The sequence below is a fragment of the Microplitis mediator genome, chromosome 6 (genome assembly GCF_029852145.1).
Source record: "Microplitis mediator isolate UGA2020A chromosome 6, iyMicMedi2.1, whole genome shotgun sequence".
Taxonomy (NCBI): Eukaryota; Metazoa; Arthropoda; class Insecta; order Hymenoptera; family Braconidae; genus Microplitis; species Microplitis mediator.
Window position 1 is genome coordinate 15,839,288 of NC_079974.1, and position 12,815 is coordinate 15,852,102.

The 12,815-nt window shown below is 30.8% G+C and overlaps 1 protein-coding gene across 4 annotated transcripts in view; it reads left to right on the forward strand.

Moving 5' to 3' along the window:
* LOC130669803 (serine/threonine-protein kinase minibrain) overlaps positions 1-12,815 on the forward strand; it is a 52,429-nt gene that overhangs the window by 20,146 nt on the left and 19,468 nt on the right. For all 4 annotated transcript variants that reach the window (XM_057472880.1, XM_057472877.1, XM_057472881.1 and 1 more), the window contains one exon: positions 4,080-4,339. In XM_057472880.1, coding sequence (XP_057328863.1) covers positions 4,080-4,339 — 260 coding nt within the window. The remainder of the gene's footprint in view (positions 1-4,079; positions 4,340-12,815) is intronic.

The following is a 12,815-nucleotide window of genomic DNA, read 5'->3' on the forward strand; positions in this document are numbered from 1 at the left end:
AGTAGACAGCTCGCACCATACGAGAATCGAGTTTGCCTCGTCGATGGTAACTCGAATATCTACTAAATTTGTACGAGAAACATGCCAGCTAAAAAAATTATACTTTTCCTTTTATTTTATTCATCAATTTTAAATATATTTCCTACATAAACTCCTTTTGGTTATATATAAATATAAATATAACTCATGTGAAAATTAATTTTCCGCGGGAGAAATGATTTTTGTTTAAATGCATAGATTGGTAAATAATAAATAAAAATTGAATTAAATAATAAGAATCACTTGTCGGAGAGAGCAAGAGGTTCACAGGCCGCTTTATCGAATAAATCTCACTTTGTACTAGCAGCGTTTATTCGAAGCCAATTAAACTACTAAGGAGGAAGGATAAAAGAAAGGATTCTTCTTCATGAATGACTTAAATTAAGAGCCTGCACGTATAACAATATGCTAATAATTAATACTTATTTTTATTATTATATTTTGTTATTAATATTTTTTTTTTCACTTAATGTAAGAGACCTAGTACCCGATCACTGATGTATTTGTATATCTATATTTAGTAGATTTAAGTAAATGTAGATATACAAATACATGGAGTGATCAGGTACTAGGGCTCTTTTATCTTATTTCCTAAACAAAAAAAATTAATTTAAATTTATGTTTTTTTTTGTTTTTAATGCAATTATTACTTTTTATTCATACTGCTGTAAATATTGACTATTAGCAGAATAGAAAGTACTAGATCGTTGGTGACATGTACAATAATTTGCGTCACTGACATCTCAATACTAGAATAAATAAATTATTTAAATAATATCACGATAGAGCGTATAAATATTTTTTAGTACGCCTTTAAGTGATGAATTAATAGTTTTTTTTTTTCAATGAAATTTTTCATTGGAGTTGATATATATATATAATTTATTAATTTATGAATGTATGAATGAGCTTCATGGGTAATAATGCCTTAAGAATGCTTTGCACTCATAAAAAAAATGAAAATAAAAAATAAATGACTTTCTTGCAACGTTAACTTTATATTCAATATATATTTTTATATTTTATTTTTTATATACGCAAGCTTAAAGGCAAATTAACGCGCTACTGCTTGAATTATATTACAGCAATTTTCTGCTAAATCCTTTATCATTTTTCTCGGGTATACATAATTTTTTATCCCATATATATTTATAGATATTGTAAGAATTATCAGAATTATTATTTTTTTTAACGGCAAAATTTTTTCATGTGGATACAATTTAAAATGTCGAACAGCGGATGCGATTATTTCTAAAAATGAACAGTAAAATATTTAATTTCTCAATTGAATAAAAAAGTTATGGTATTTCCGTATGTGAGTTGATGTAATGACAGCCTTAAGGGTCAATTATCAGCTGATTATACAGACGTACATAAAAATAAACAACACATGGAATGTGCATCCGATGATTATCAATTCATTAAATAATTATTTATAAAACATTTATTTATTTCTTTAAATCCATTCTTCATGTTATTTATTAATATTTTTTTTGTTTCATTAACATATTTATCAAGTACATCCGGTATTAAAATAACTCGACACTGGTTAGTGTACTTGTACTTAATTATAAAATAACAATCAAACGTCATACATGAGAAAGCACCGAGTAATTCCAATTAAAAGCAATCGACTATTCAGTGAGCATGAAGGTCCACTTTGGGATTAAAACAAAAAGACTGAAAAGCTCCTGGTGACCGCGAGGCGATTTTACTCACCCTCGTGTTGCAGTTAGGAGGATAGAGAAGAATGAGGAAAGTGAAGAGGAGAAAAGTATCGCGATCAAGAGTAGAGAAGTAAAGAGAGGAAAAGAGAGAAGAGAAATGGAACGTAGATCAAGAAACATGAATGAAGCGGAATGCGTGCTGGCTATCGCACAGCCTATGTCAGCCTTTCGTGACCTCGTGTTCGCGGTTCTCAACCCTTTCTTTATCCATTTTTTGCTTTATTATCCTTCCCATGCACTTAAATTTATACGGTAATAACTCGAAAATATTTATATATATTTAAATAATCATAAATTATTTATTTATATCAATTTCTTAGGCAAATTTATTTCACTCACTACATTAAATCACAAGAAATTTTTGTCATTCATACTCTCTAAAAAGAGCGGTGTTAAAAATGGACTAAATTTAACACATTACAATGGTGTAATTTAACGCTTCTGAAGTTAACAAACAATTATGAATTTTCGGATTTTGTTTTTCGACAAATCAATTACGAAAATAAAAAACTAAAAATATGCACTTGTAGAAGATCAAAAAAACTATAGATGCAATTTTTTAAAATATTTTTTTTTTTATAATTTATCATTTTTAAAAAAATCCAAAAATGATTAGACCTCGGCTAACTTCAGTATCACGTAATTTAGCGGTGTTGAATCGGTTAAAAAAAAAAATTTCACGTATAGAAATTAGAAAAAAAATGTAGTACATATAATAATTTAATGAATATTTTCTGAAGGAAATTTCAATTTTGCTATGTATTTATTTAAATAATTATTTATGTTATACGTAATTTATTTAAAAATGACACAATTTTTCGCCCACTATTTCAATCACCAAGAATTTAATTAATTAATAAAAACACTGTATAATTGTAGTGATCGAGTAACTACAAATATTTTAACACCGGGAAATTTAAACACTGCTTTCGGTGTTGAAATTTAACACCGAAAATTTTAACACCTAGACCTCCTGAACTTACCCCGTTTTTTTCACAATGTAAATTACAAATTATATCGATTTTTTTTTCATAAAGAAAAATCAAATTTTCTACCTGACAATTTATTTGATTAAATAATTAATTAACTAAAAGTAGTGTACATTCATAGACTCCATTTTTGCAAGTACAAATGTTGTTGTTGTAGTAGTAGTAGTTGTTGTTATTGTTGTATATTAATAATAAAGTATTCTCATTTCATCGGTATCTCCAGCAAGTCAATCGATTGGAGTCGTTGGCGGGACTAGTGTCGTGCAGTGGCACATGTAAATGAGGCCGTGCACGAGGCTTTTTCAAGTAGAACGTTGACGTCGACGACAACTACTGTACACACTGTATTTATACTCAAGTGTGATGTACGTACTGTAATGTTGATACTGTACTGCACGATGACGTTAACGAGGAGATTGAAAGAATGAAGTGAGATAGAACGTCTGTCGTACAGTACCGAGTGTCTGAGAGCCCCTGTCCGAGCGTGTTAATGAATGATATTTTTTTCATTCAACCGCGCCCTGACCCACATTTACAACTGGAGGCTCGTGCACCGTGCGCACTCTGTGACTCTACTTTCCGATACGCCTCGTCAAAACAGAGAAAAAAAATCTTATGCTAATTAGTATTATTTTTTATTTATTTTTTCTCCAGCTTCTTGAATTTTATTGCGGCACCGAGATTTAAGGAAGTAAAAATTTACGCGGGAGAAATTTTCGGGGTTTCGAATGGGACGAAGCAGAGTCGTTAAAATAACGATAATGCGTTAGCAAGTGCCAAGCCACTCGCCCGGACGGCAACGCATACGTCAAATTAATGACTGCTGTTACCAACTACTGTAGGATTTTATTCCTCCTGTATTGTTGTATTTGTATATATTTATATCTATATGTATATGTATTATGCACATGTATATATTATATACCAGATTCAAGTCTGGTATAGTTTTGTGTCGGAGGAAGAGAATAAGGGAAAGAGGATGAGAGGGTAAAAGTACTGCAGACACCCGACATGGACGATGCCAAGGGGGTCGTTACCCGAGGACACGCACATACACTTCCTCGTTGTTCCCTCGAGCCTCTTTCCTCACAAAAAATTATTCTCACTCATAAATTTTTTTAAACTATCCATTAATTTTAATCTATTATTTTAATTGTTATTTTTTTTCTCTTATTCATTTTAAAGATAACATCAATTTTTTATTGAATTGTTTTTGGGGTGAATTTTGTACTTTTTTTTTTTTTATTATTATTTATTTACTTGATGGTGAAGGCCTTTTTTCGCAATCAATTGTTCAAATAAAAATGAAATAATTTGTTTTCAGTGAGTGGCGGGAGAACGGGAACGGGCGGTGCGCCGCTATACGGACGATTAGTAGCTGAGGAACCGCTACCAGGATGTGGAACGGGAGCGGGAGTTGGTGTTGCTGGAAGTGGGATTGGGACTGGGGGTGTGCCCCAAGAGACACCCGCGGATATCCACGCGATGCAAGCGAGGATACCCCACAGGTTTCGGGACCCCGCGACTGCGCCGCTAAGAAAACTTAGTGTTGATCTCATTAAAACTTACAAACACATCAACGAGGTGAGAAAAAAGTTAAATTTAAAATCTATTTTTTATTATCCATTTAAACGGTAATTTATCGTAGGCCATTAATTGGTTGACAAAAAAATACGGACACTTTATTTTTTGCTGACCTATCGAACAAAAAATTTTTTTTTACCTTAGCATTAATAACAACCGACATTTAGGAGGTTAAAGCTCATGAAGCATAGCTAATAATCTAGTGTCCCGAGAGTAAAATAACAGAGTTTAGTCATCCCCTTGTATTCACGTGACGCACGTGTGAGAAAACTGAGTAGTCGAGGGTTAAATTGAAGGTCCCAACGCTGTCTCTGATTGTGAACGACTAATTCTCCCTATCTGAGTTCATCTCCCTTTGGTGCTGGTGGTACTGGCGATAGTATGATGGTAATAGCTGGTGTGGTAGTAAGTTAAACGGGCTGTCATGCCGACAGCCTGGGGACAAGGTGGGTGGCCGCGGCACAAGGCACAGTACAAAAGAGAACCAGAGAAGACTAAGGGGTGACTTGTGGCGCCTGGCGAGGTTTGAGCTCGCTCATCCGTTGAGTCGTTACACTGGTCTTAAATGTCCACCGACACCTGAGAGCTAGCCAAATGAGTTTCGCTTTGACCCTTTTTTATCTTCACACTACATATACGTACATACGCAACCACCGTGATAATTACAACTAAAATTTTAAATCCTACAATAAATTTTAATTTATTTTACTTACCCCATCTATGTATTTATTTATGAATTTATGATATTATGCTAATTACGAAAATAATATTTTTTACAGTATACATTATAGTATATACTTATGCTTGATTAATGTAGTTTTTTTAAATTTAAAAAGAAGAAAAAATTTCATCATCTCTACCCTATACGTAATACATATTTAAATACTTTGTTGAGTCACGCAAAAAGTTGAGGAAGTAATTAATGGATAATAAATTTTAAAAGTAGAGACCATGACAGTGAACCATTTTTTAGTAAAAGCTTTTACGTTTAAAATAACGCATCGATATTAGTACTATTGCGTAAAATAATAACTTATGATCTGGTTATATTACGAAACATTTTTTTATTTATTAAGTATTGATGAGCTACAAAATACAATGAAATAGAATTTTTAAAAGTCTTTTTAAGGCCATTCTCAGACAATATCTCCTAGTTTTTGAAAATATTCAATGACCTTGAACTGTTATAACCGTATCAAAATTTTATGAATTAATTAAAAAAAAAAATTAAAACATTAATTGAAAAAAGGACAACGTAGTTGCGATTTTATTGAGATATAGATTTAATAAAATATTACTTACAGTTGATATTAATTAGGAGTTGAAAGAAATTTTTTGTAAAAATTTCAGTAAAATCTTCATTTCAATTTTATAATTCGAATTTTCTAGGGGTGTGCGAATAGTTCGAACTTTCAAATTACTCGTAAATTCTCGAATTATTCGAAAATTTACGAACAGTTCTAAAATTCTCTTTTGAACGACTTAATATTGTAATATTTTTACCCATAATTCAAATTTTTGTAACATGTAGAGCTCAGATACGAATCTACGAAAAAATTATCTTTGGTTTTTTAACAACTAAATAGTCCACTAAATAAAAATTGAATATTTGAAAGCTGATTAGAATTTTCTCGATTTGAATTGAGTAATTTAAAAAGTTACAAATAATTCGAAAACTTTCAGATAATTCAACAATTACGAATAATTCGAAGTTTCAAATTATTCGAAAATTTTCGAATCATTCAATTTTATCCGATTCGATTCGAACACCCGTGGAATTTTCAAATTTTGTAGGCTAAAATTTATTCAAAAAATTTTGCTTCACTCCTAATTGATAACAACTGTAAGTAATTTTTTTGAATTTCCATGTCTCGGTGAAATCGCAACCATGTTGTCCTTTTTTCAATTAACGTTTTAATTTTTTTTTAGAAAATTAATAAAATTTTATTATGGTTATGACGTGACAGTCATTGAATATTTTTAAAAAGTAAGAGAGAAGGCACTGCCCGAAAATGCCCTTAAACAATTATATATATTTTTTAATTGATAATAAATATATTGAATTATTAAACAGAATCATTTTGTATAAATATCCTTCATGCCAATTATTTTTGTTTAATAAACAGAAGAATTGTTGCATAAAAAATAAATTATCATCATTATTTCCAGCAATTATTTTAACAAACTGTTTAAAAAAGTTAAATTATTTAATTAACTAATTAATCAATAATCTTTACTGCCTATAAAAACTTACTCTAAATTATTTTAGAGTAATTTTTTACATTATTAGTTAAGATATATTGATGAAAGTTTCAGCAAATTAATTATAATAGAATAACACGTGGATTAAATATAGCAGCATTTTTTGTTTATCAAGTTTGTACACCACATTATTGATGCACTGAGTAATTATATAAAAATTAAACTAGATTTTAGTGCATAAATTAATGCTGTTTATCGGTTAGGTTTTAATTTATTTGAAAGATAAAATAAAAATAAGTGAGGGTGGTAACTAAAAAAATGAAGCTACTTGGCGCCACGAATAATAGATTATACATTTAACTTATGCATTTACTTACTTACCGCCTATATATATATGTATACTATACAGTATCGAGAATACTGGGTATACGGTGAAAAGACGTCACGCAAGGTAAATTATCCGCGACGACGAAAATGGATGATACGACCCTTTAATAATTTCGTAGTGTCATTGGCGTCGTTGAATTTCCTCTCAAGTATTTATGTATCATCTTTTTTATTTTTAATTTACGAATATTGTAAATTTTAGGGCGTAACTACTCGCGAGCTTTACGAATAATTAACCACAGACAATCATCAACTCGTTAATATTTTATGCTTTTTTTATTTTTTATTGCTTTATTTTATTCATATTCGTACCAGCACAATAAAAATATCAATTTTATTATTATCATTTTTTTTTTAACTTTATTCAATTATACTTCGTACAAAATTTTTTTAAATTACTACACAGAAATATAAAGGATTTCTTGACGCAAGAAATTTTTTCGTCCTAATAAAAGTTTTGTTTCCATTTCATAATGCAAAATATTTCTCGCGCCAAGAAATCATTTTTTTATGTACCTGAAGATCGGAACGTTTTTCGAACGAAAATGAAAAAAAAATTCATGTGATTTGACTGCTTAAGGGGTAGAGTTCCGGAGGTCGGGAGTGGCCTAGATTATCGGCTGACATATCAGCATCTATATGTGAAACATTTCAGAAATCTAGTTATCGATTAGATTTTTTAATTTCAAATTTTGTGTTTCGTTACACGAAAAATGTTCCGATCCTCAGATACATTTTTTTCTGTCTATGAAAAAATCTAAATTTCTGCTCAACTAATACAGATATGATGAAAATTTATATGAGCAATTTAGTAGCTAATTTACTTATCCACAAAAAAGGTATTTTGACATTTTCACGTACACCTAATTGTATCGACGTAATTGCAAAAAATTGTCAGAAAATTATTGTTAAATAAATAATTTCCTCATTTATTTTCTTCATAACTTTAAAACTATTGGAGATACGTTAATAAACCTTTATACCTTTTTTGTAGCAAATTAAATTTCCTACAATTTTTGTTTCAAACATTTTTTTCTAAAATTTATAATTTCACTACGAGTGCCATTTAAAAATAAAATCACCTTTTCTTACTTTAATTTTTTTGTTTTAACGTTGAAGCGCGAAATGAATATATTTAAATGAAAAAAAAAAAGGTGATGAAATGTACATGAATTAATTATAATAATTAGCCTAAAGTCTTTTCACCGAATGATGTTGAATCGAACAGTGAAAGTATCATGTTTAGTAGTTTTTAAATTATTAAAGTTCAAAAAAATAAAACGTTTCCATTTTATATAAATATTTAATTATAAATTTTTTATTTCAAAGTATTCACTCATATTTAAAATTCATTGAAAAAAATCGCAAATTTAAAAATAAAAATATTCAAAAAATTGAAAATCATTTCAAATTAAATAATTAATTTAATTTAATTAAATTTATTATTTTATAATCGCGGTATTCATTAATCTAAATTACTAAAAAAAATCCAACTATTTATTTTGTGTAAATTATTATTATTTTGTTATTTATCTTCATAAAATTAAGATTAAAACAAGCAAACAAACCACAATAGAAACGGAATTCTTTCAAGTGTGAAAAAAAATTCAAACAAAAAAACCAGACCTTTTTTTATTTATTTTTTTTTTAAAATAAATTTTACTTCTTTTTTTTTAACACTTATTTTATTTATTTAGTTCTTCTTTTTTATTACCATGATTTTTTTTTATCGTTTATTTTCCCAAACCATCTTGTTCGTCAGGAACTCAGGATCGTGGTTGAGTTTAAATCGTAACGATAACTACGTCGCGATTAAACAGCCAGGGATATCCCGAAGGTTTGTTACTTTTTTTTTTCTATTTCTTCTACCAGACAGAGAAAATGAATAAAATAAAAACTATAAGGAAGAAATGAGAGGAAGAAAGAAAGATCTTAGGGATATCGTTTCGGTAGGACAGCCATTATTCTTTGCCTTGAAGGCACGCAAGAACGTCTCTCCTTTCTTTTCCATCCTCCTCAAACGTTTGCTGGACTTGACGATTTTTCTCCAAGACAAGCTTCACTTCTTGAAGGGAAATGCACGTCCACCAGAAAATCCTGGGGATCGATTCACTCTGAGAATCTTCTCATCCTCTGAAATAATAACGACAATAAGGGTACTATTATTATTATTAATAACAATAATAAAACAGTATAATAAAATGAACAATAAAGGATACGTAAAAGTAGAAATAAAAGGTAAAAATGTAAAATAATAAAAGGAGATGGGGTAAAAATGTGCGTGATCTAACTGGTATGAAGGGCATGGCTTGTCCTGGGCACATTCCGAGAGTGGTGAGCAACCGTCGCATGACCATCGTGTCTAGTCGGAGAATTCTGCATCCATCTCTCTTGCTATATACTGAACCAGGTCAGTCAACTATGCACTCAGGTGCCAAGCTACTGCTCTCATAGCGGCGGTTAGCATACTCCATTTATCAGTTAGCACAGACGACATACATAGCCAGTGGTATGGAAATTTTTTAACAAAATAAAAATCATACAAGAAGGATGTCCCAATTAGTAATCACTTAACTTATAATTTTAATCATCATTACCTTCAAAGTAGTTCCACTTAAAATTTTTTTTTTTTTTTTTTTAATTGTTTTTGTCTTTTTATCACTTTCAACACTCGACATTACCCTTTTGTCTCATCCAATGAAAATTTATTCAAGTACATTTTTTTTATGGATCAGACTTACTAGGATTTTATCCTGATTTATTTATTTTTTTTTATCTACTATAAATAATTCTGTAAACTGTAAAAAGTCATTTTATATCAATCCGGATTCACTCCGACACTCGGAGTTTCGGAGTTTTTACAAAAAATCATTTCGCATACGGAGTAAATACGGAATTTGTCTTTTCATTGGAGTGACTTGAATTTTATTTAAATTCGCATTCACTCCAATTCGAAGTTTTAATATTAAAATAAAAACTCCCCTTCGGAGTTAATTTCACTCCGAGGGGATTAAATAAATAAACAGACATCCGCGCCTCTGTTAAAATGAATCAGTGAAAAGTCCTGAAAATCAGTGAATATTCACTTCAAATCAGTCCCATTTATATCACTGATTTAATTAGTGATATACTTGGGACTATTTGTGCAGTGAATATTCACTGATTCATTTTAAGAGAGCCTACATTCACTCTGGATTTAATCCACGTCCACTCCCCAAATTTTTTCAGTGTAAGAAAATTTTTGTCATTCAATTGAATATAATTTAAAAAAAATAATTTTTCCCGATTATTCACGTGTATTTATGCTTAAAACAATTATTGTTTAGAATAGTTGTTTTAAAAGACGGTTATTCTTAATCCAAAGTGTTGACTTTTTCTCGAAAAAGGTTTAAACGAAAAGTTGGCGTAAAAATTCCAACTGACAAAAGTTGTGGTTTTATCAAAGAACCGGAAAACAGTATAGACGGAAGTGAAATAGCAACGGATAGCAAGTGGATAAAGAATAAGAGAAGGAAAAATACCGTGAGAAGACAACGAAGAAGAATAAAATAAAAAACAAGATAAGAAGAAAATACTATAAGCAGAAGATGAACAACTCGACGAAGAAGTTGAAGACGACGAAGAAGACTATAAAGTAAAGTAACCGAGTGAAAGAAAGTATCAATAGTTTCCAAGTGGCATTGCGATTTCGCCAAGTCTCCAAGTGAAGGCTGTTTCGCTATATATATAATATCTTACCATACACAGCAACAACAGTCTAGTCAGTACTCACAAAATAGAGAGAAAGGAAAATACGACTGAAGACGAGACAGTTTTCTCTCGTATATATGCTAAACGTTTCTCTGAATGTCCATTGTTTTCTTCAATTGTAACCTCAGGACAGATTTTATTGGCTCCGTAGAATTTGATTCTGCCACGCTTTCAATTTTGTTTATTTTTTTTATCTGTTTTCTTTGCTTTACTTCACGCCGAACTCGAGCTGACTGTCGATTCGACAAGTCCACAGGATCAGGACCCTATCCCGTTCTAAACTAAACTATACTAACTATATGTCTCACTATATATATATACAGTATAAATATATATTGAGAAACTAAACTAGTCTATAATACTAGACCGACAAGGCCAGGGTTTAGGTTTAATCAGCGTGTGGTTACGAACGTCCCATTGTCGTCCAATATTCGTGGCACGAGGGACGGAAAACGAAGGGAAAGGGCGAAGGACAAAAAGAACAAGAAGTTTGTGAACAAGACGAAGAAGGATTGCACTAAAAGTCTACACTAGTTTAGGCCTTCTGTCCTGACGAGAATAATGGAAATAACGAAGCGTGATTGGGCTCACAATTTATCCCTTTTACTTATATTACGTTACATTATTCGTGCAGTTTCACCCGCTAACTCTACAACACATTAGATCTTTTTATTAATTTTTTTTTTTCATCACTAAATTATTGTTATTACTTTTTTTGAACTTTCTTTGTAACGTTTATCCGGCTTTTTGTCCAGACTTGCCCTACGTAATTACGTTAAACTCTAATATTGCTCACAACACCAGTGCCCCATAATTTTCGGCTTACAAAAGTAAAGGATTAATTCTAAACCGCAAGACTCTTAAGTTACTAAAACCTGTGCCCTTTTACATATACATGTACATATATATCACATATAAAAGGTAGACTTGGAAACTTTCCGTTGACCGTTACTTGTTAGTCTGCTGATGACTCAGAAGGCCAAAAATTCAGGGACGTATCAACTTATTGGCATCTTCTTCTTCTTCTTCCTCTTTATCTTCTTTGTTTCTATTATAACTTTAAATCTTTATAGCGTCTACGATGTTTATAAAAAGTATTCACGTCATCATCGCGATTTAAATTTAAATATATTTTTAAAAAGTATAATATATTTTATATCTATTAGTTTATTGCCTATTTCATTAACGATTTCAGATTAACTAAAATTTGAACCGTCAAATAACTTTGAAATTGTAGTTAAATATAAAAATTTAAAAGCCCGTGTTTATTTTTGGGATAAAGCAAAATATCGATTAATAGTATATGTACATAAATATATATATATGTGTATATGTATGTCTAAAAATCTTATCCTTTTCAAGTAACGTAAAGCATCAGCCGCCTCTTCGATCTCAGCAGCCCCCGCCTTTAAGAATTATATAAGGAGGGATCGATTGGTCACTCTCGAGCCTTCATTTCTTTTTATTTTTATCATCATCTTACCATCTTTTTTTTATATTTTTTTTCGTCTAGACTCTAGACTCTTCTACATTACCAATTCGTTGTATGTATTTCTTTCTATGTATTCTATACTCCCGTTCTCTGGTATCGTTTATAGGAGATGGGATGATGATGGTGGTAGTGTTTGTAGTAGTAGTAGTAGGAGAAGTAGAAGTAGTAGGTAATAGTAATGTAAAAAAAAAAACGCGACGTGGTAAAGCGTTGCCAGTTTTTCTTAACTTGGTATGGTATGTCCTGTACGACAGGAAGAGTGTACATAGCCATGGTAAAAATAAAACTAAAAAATAATAGAAGATAGTAATAGAAAAAAAAATAAATATAATGATGATAAAAAGGACTACCGATGAACAAGTAGAACGTGGAGGTTCTGGAAGGTCGTAGAACGGTGCTCTTGAGTTTCATACGACTTCATTCATGACTCTCTGATCATTTATCTTGTTCGGTCTCAGTCTCTTTTTACCTCTCCACATTCTTCTCTTTATCCGCGTGGACCTCCCACCAATTTGCAACTTAACTCTCAGCTTAAAAGTATGTATCTTTACTGTGTCATGCCGTCCTATGCTGTGCTGTACTCTGTGTACTGTTGTGCTACTGTACCACTATATATATACATATATATCAACACTTCTTAGCTGC